The 6,764-nt window shown below is 28.6% G+C and overlaps 1 protein-coding gene across 1 annotated transcript; it reads right to left on the reverse strand.

The window, feature by feature from the left end:
- Positions 1-2,224: 2,224 nt before the first annotated feature.
- Positions 2,225-2,812, reverse strand: LOC114721363 (stigma-specific STIG1-like protein 3). The gene has a single exon (XM_028907182.1). The coding sequence runs from the start codon at positions 2,810-2,812 to the stop codon at positions 2,225-2,227; it is 588 nt and encodes a 195-aa protein (XP_028763015.1).
- Between the last annotated feature and the right edge of the window lie 3,952 nt (positions 2,813-6,764).

Consider the following 6,764-nt stretch of genomic DNA (forward strand, 5'->3'; position numbering starts at 1 on the left):
CAACTAGGTCTTATAATTAGGACCGGAGGTAGTATAAATTTTCTTTAAGATTAAAATGTATATTACACAAATCTCCTTCCATCCATCCAATCATTAGTTGACCGTTAAGTTTGACTTTTAAAATTTTATTTTGACCAAAATATCTCTCCTTAATATAAATGTTTAAATAACATTTATAAAAAAATAACTTTTAATACAACAAAAAAATAATTATAATACAAATATTTTCAAAATTTTTTATATGCTGTAAAATTTATTAGTTATTAATTTTAATTATATTATAGAACTATATAATTTTAATTTTTCATGAAATATTGAACCTTATTTATTTAGGTTTCTTTTAAATCGATGGAAGATGTTTTAAATGCTTATTTGAGTGTGAGAAATTATATAAATCATTTAAATTTAAAATTTAAAATTTTAAAAAAGGTTGTTGTAAATATTTATAACCTATTTGATTGATTATATATTTATTTAAAGAATTAATCAAATTTTCATTCAATTTTTTATGTTTACATCAAGTGAATTACTTAATTTTTTGTCCTGATTAATTTGATAAAAACATTAAAAAAATAACTATTTGTAAAAAGGAAAAAATTAAGGTAAAAAATTTAAAATTTTCAAAATAGTGTTTGTAAAAATTTAGAGATTTAGTATTATGAAGGATAAATTAGTAAATAAAAAGTATTGCAACATAAATTTTAATTAAAAAGACATCTTTTTAAAATATTTTTAATGAAATTAATGATTTGGACCTAAGTGTATGTTTTCAAAATAAAGAGAAGATCTATATAATAAGAACAAAATACAAGAGAAGTTAGAGTACTTTACTCTAAAACTTAATTAAATCTATTTTTTAAAAAGAAAAACTTGGACCAAAAGCATAAACATACATCGTTGGCGAAAAAAAAAAGGGAGAATAAACATACATATTTTCAAGAACAAAATAATTACATTTCTTCTCCGTTAATTTGATGCTTCGAATCTCTCTTTTATTTAATCATTTTATAATAGTATAATTATTTTTTCTTTCTATATGTTTTATTGGCAAAACTAATTTATCTAATTTAAAGCCCCCTTTCATATATATAATAATATATATTTAAGTCATCTTCTAGAAACTTTTCATACTTTTATTTGTAAGTCATTTGCAAAATATGTGAAACAAATAATTTTTTCAATGTTACCGTTAGTATAAGTAGGATGTATATATTATTGCCGGTCAAAAAAGTATGGTATAGTATTAAATAATTTTAAGAACATGCACTAATTTGAATTAATTTTCTTAGTCTAATTAGTTAAACTTTTACAAATAGAAATGGAAAGAATATATGATTTTCTCATGCCGGAAGCAAACTTAATTTATTTTGCCAACGAAGTAAACTTGATTACTGTTAGGAGGACATACTCTTTATTCGTACTAAGAAAAAGTTTAGTGGTGATGGGATTCTTGATTTTCTTAAAAAAACGAAAAGTATACCGGCATAAGCATTTTTATTAACCCTTTGCTCATTACAACAATAAGCAATGTTATTTATTGTTGTCATTTGAACCATTCGGAGTATAATATTTGATGGTATAGGCAAAAAAATTTTAATTTATATTTTTTTTTTCAATGACAAATTTACTTTTTAAAAAAGTTTCAGTTATAAAATTATCATTATTTAAATTCTATATTTATTAAAATAAAAAATAGTTTAAAACATACAAAGCTTAAATTGAATCTAGACAATCCAAAATTAATTTGGATTGTTCAAATTAGGATGAGTACTCTGTGCTTATATTTATTCATGAACATGGGATGTGCGTGCCTCGCATATTTTAATGGGAGAATTGTCATGAAGTCTTAGGTAAGGAGCATAATTACTAAAAATTTCAGTAACAACAAAGCAGCATGCAATAACGAGTTTCAAAGTAATAAGTGCTATTCACTTATTATTGGGACTTACTGATAATTATTTTTTTTCAGGACCTCGTTGTAATTCTACATATTTTAATTTGCATGCAAAGTTTTACCATATGATTATTTCACCAAAAAGAAAATCATGGGTACCATGCACAGAGCACAATCAAGGTTCGAACCTGACTAGCAAGCAGGAGCTTGCCAATCAAACAAAAATTAGAATAAAAAAAAACAAGACAACTTCATTATTGATTTGAGTAAAGAATTAACATAGAATATGATTAAAGTTGAAATTAAAGATGTGATCTTCAGTAGTACTATTTATGCGTAGTTGCACATTCCATAAACGCAGAACTCTCCCTTGTTGCACTTCTTATTGCATCCTCCACAGTTTCTTCTGTCGAATGAAGCATTCACACACTTTCCCTTACAACAAATCTCATTGTACTTGCACTTTCTCCCACACATCCCACAGTTCATCTTATCACTCTTCAAATTCACACACTTGTTCTTGCAGCAATCTGGCCCTCCATTATCATATTTTCCCTTTAAACGACAAACTCTGGGAAATTTGTCGCAATTCATGTTGTAATTATAGTAAGAGCTTCCTCCCATATTCTTCCGCTGAACAAGGAATCGCCTCACTCCAACGTTGTTTAAAGCTTCTTCTTCCTCTTTCGTCGTTTCGAACCCTGCAATGTCGTTTTCTGCAGATGATGATGATGATGATGAAGAAGCTGAAGAAGCATCTGAGATGGATATGATCAGTGCTGCAATAAGGGCGATGATTAGGGTTTGTAAGAGATTGTTCATCATCATCATCATCATCATTATGGCTATGGATGTGAATGAACTAATCAAGTTCTGTGTGTTGGGATTGTTGCAGAGGAGTGTGAGCCTGTGAGGCATTTTTTATACCAGAGGAAACTGGAATCTCAAGGATTGCTTTTTCCTGGGAAAGTCTAGGTTCATGATGCTGATGATCAATCATTTAAGAGGAAAATCATTTGATTGGATACAAAGAAAAGTCACCCTTCCTAGATTGTAACCTCATTTTAAAGTCAACAGACGTGCAATGGAACTAGACCACATAGAGTATCATGCTCTGCAATGAAATGCAGCCTCATATTTTTCTATTTAGATTTTATGTGAAAAATTTAAATCTCATTTTAAATTAAATCGTGCAAAATTTTGTTTAGATTTTAAAGTAAATTTTAATTGTGAGCGTAGATTGTTTTACGTAATTAATTGTGTTATGACAAGCATACCTAGAATAGAATCTATTCCATAGGCCGGTAATATCTGGAACTAATTTCAATACTCATTACCTTGATGAGTACCCTAAACTTATCAAATCTGGATCATCTATATCTGATTTGAACGGTTTAGATTTAAAATTTAATTAATTAATTATTTTTAAATAAAAAATATATTTTGAAAGAATAATAGTTAAGAGATTATCTTTATTTAAGATTTTATACATATTAAAATAGTTATTTTAAATAAATAAAAATAAAAAAGAAATCAAATCTGGATCATCTAAATGAGATATGAATGATTCAGATATGATGAGCCTATGGTGGTTATTAAAGTGACGAGCATTGAAACTAGTTCTGTAACATCCTAAATACTATTATAAAAAAATTTTAAATTATTATTAAAAAAATAATTAAATAATGTAAAATAATATTTTATTATTATTAAATAATAATATTTTATTAATATTTTAAAAAAATTGACCCAGCTTTCCACCAACTTTCGGTGGAAAAGCTGGGGGTTATTAAGAGGGAGAAGAATCATGGGGGAAGACCATTGACGAAAGGAAGAATTTGAAGCTGGAAATTAAAGAGGGAAGAGGAAAATGGGGAAGGATAATAAATGAGAGAAGAAAATTGAGGAAGGATGGTTAGTATGTTAAAGGATAAATAGAAGAGTGTGAGTGTTATGTAGAGAAGAGAAAGAGAGGGTGAGAGATGCAGGAAGAAAAGAACAAGAGAGTCAGTGAAGAGTTCTGCAAGTACATGCTAGCATTTGGGGATCATTTAGGTACATAAAAATACTTCTTTCTATTAGATTTCTTTTATGAATATTTTCTATATATTTAGAACTTTATATTAGTAGTATTACTACAATGTTTAGAGAAAATTTTGTGAGCTGGGTACAGAGTAAGTAATGATTTTTGACAATATATGACTGTAGAAATTTAGAGATAAATAAGTAGTTAATTTTAACCGGTTTAGATTTGTCTATTTATTGTCTGTGGTATTTAAAATTAAATTTATTTGTTGAAAAATCTGTCATTTATGATATATATCATATTTATACCGATTAAAAATAGGTTAAATAATTTATTTGGGTTGTTCGATATATTATTAAAATTTTAATCGATTTATATTTGTTTATTGATTGTTTTGAGAATTTTAAACTAAGATTTTAGTTGAAAAATGTATTATTCAAGATATATAGAATGTTTTTACCAATTAAATTTAATTTAAATAACTTATTTGGGTTACTTAATATATTATTGATATTTTAATCGGTTTAAAATGTAAAATAAGTTAGGACTATATTATTAGAAAAATTTTGAAACTGGAAATTTAAGTTATAAATTGAGATTCTTATAATATTAGATAAAAAACAATATCTTATAAATATTTATAATTTAAATGAGTTATTTGGTAGAGAAAAAAAATGTTATTTGAAGTAAGAATTTTTGGATAGTAAATATATGTATAAATATTAATAATAATAAATTCTATGTAATTTAAGTTAATTATTTGTATGTATATTAAATTGTATCTATATTATTTGTAGATTATCTTGTACTTCGGAGTTTGTAATTTGTGCTCTTATTTCTCAAGCTATGAGGTTGAGCTTGGAGTAGAGGTAACCGGGGTTAATTTATTTTATATACACGCTTTGGATTGTAAGGTGTTTATTATGTTTTTATTTTCTTAAGTTAATTTGTAAAAGTATACCTGTGAATAGAATATATATTTTATTATATGACAAATTTTGGTGAAGTGGGAAGTATGTTGATATAATTATGCTTGCGTTGTGTTTTATTAGAAATTATGTTTTCTTGTAGTACTGAATTTAATATACTAATATTATGTTATTAAATAAAATGAAAATGTGTTATACTTTATTTGAAATTTTATCATCTTACTTTGAAGATGATGATATTTTGATTTATATTGTGACTATGCATGGGGTTCATATGTGGAGGTTGGGATTTTGTTATGTGGAGGATAATTGTTCTTGAAGCCCGCGCGGCATGCCTACACTATTGATCCTAGTGTTTGGCCTCATTGTTAGACCCCTGTAGTTCTTCCTTTTCTTTGGCCCGGAATTGAGAACGAATTTTTGGGTAGACACTTCTTGCACCATAGTCCATTCTTGGGCGGTGTAGGTACAGGAGGGGGCCCGTTGCTTGATGTGAGTGAGGTGACCTTTGGCCAGGTTACTCAGCACAGAAAGCCCGGGTCCTTGTCAAGGAGTCACAAGGAGGAGCAAGGTGATGGGAGGGCATATTTTATTGTGTTGTTGCATATATGTACTTTTATATGAATTGTGTTGTGGATGGAGAGATATACTCTTATGTGATTGTATCTATTAAAGTATCATTTAATTCTTAAACTATATTTAAGCACTACTTCACCAACTTACCATCCTACTTGTATATATCATAAATTAATACTTGGTTACTGGGACTTTACCTCTCATCCCGCTATTCCATCAATGTTTTTCAGGAGAACCATTTAGTTTGGCTCGGCTCGAAGGGAAGCAACCAGAGGCCTAGGCGAGCATAGCCTAGCAGTCCTCTTCTGGTTTAGGCATGTAATGTTATGTATATTGCCATCTTAGGACCCACAACTGTGTTGACATATACTTTCTTTTGTTTGGATGACTGTATTTGATGGAATGCTGTTAAAATGGCTGAAGGCCATAAGACTCTGCTGTATGTAATACTCTTATGTGCATGACTTGTGGGCTGGGTTAGACACCCTATGTTTCTTGTGCCCTAAGTCTTTGTGGGATGAATATTATGTTGGGCTTGTGGGCGGTTACTGTGCCATGAGGCCTTGTTCTACATGTTGTTAAACCCATGGGTGTTTTAAGTATCCTGAGCCACTTGGGATGTTTTCGAATTAAGTCAAACTCTTTATAACCATAGTAGTATTTTAACACTCTAACTCAATTCTTTTTCTACCATGGTTATCATTTTAAAAATAGTTTTATAATTATGTATTAAGAAGAGGTCTTTTCAAGTTCCGGTAATGTCCTTCAATAAATTTTGTGCAATTCGGTAAATCCTCATGTAAAGGTAAATTTTATGTGTAAGCTTCGAGCGTTGATTGGGATAAAAATATATTTCAAATTAAATTAGTGTTTGGATCGGTTAACCTCAGCTTAATATATCATGGGAAGAATATGCTTTACGGTGGCATTGAGTTTGTTTGGATAATTAATTTTTATATTTGAAATGTTAATTTTTTATTAATTTCGAATAGAGATAGACGTAATTAAATAGACCGAGCCATTGAATGATAGATCTCATTTGAATATATTAATTAGGGGTGTTCAATTTATCCCATCCCAGTCGTCCCGTCCTGGTCAGGTACGAGACGGGACAGGAACAAAAAAAATTTCAGGACTGGACAGGTACGGGACGGGATAGGAATAGTGACCGGACATGAGACGGGGTTATTTTTATGGAACAGATCTTAAGTTATAGTATTATCTTAACAAAATCTCATTTCTCAATAAAATAATTCATAAAGACATTATATAGTGTTTTTTCCTGTATTTTTTTTACAGTGTTATTTTTATATCTTTTTTATATTATATAATTGAGCTT

Source organism: Neltuma alba, unplaced genomic scaffold, assembly GCF_004799145.2.
Source record: "Neltuma alba isolate B1F8T4 unplaced genomic scaffold, ASM479914v2 tig00012032_pilon, whole genome shotgun sequence".
Taxonomy (NCBI): Eukaryota; Viridiplantae; Streptophyta; class Magnoliopsida; order Fabales; family Fabaceae; genus Neltuma; species Neltuma alba.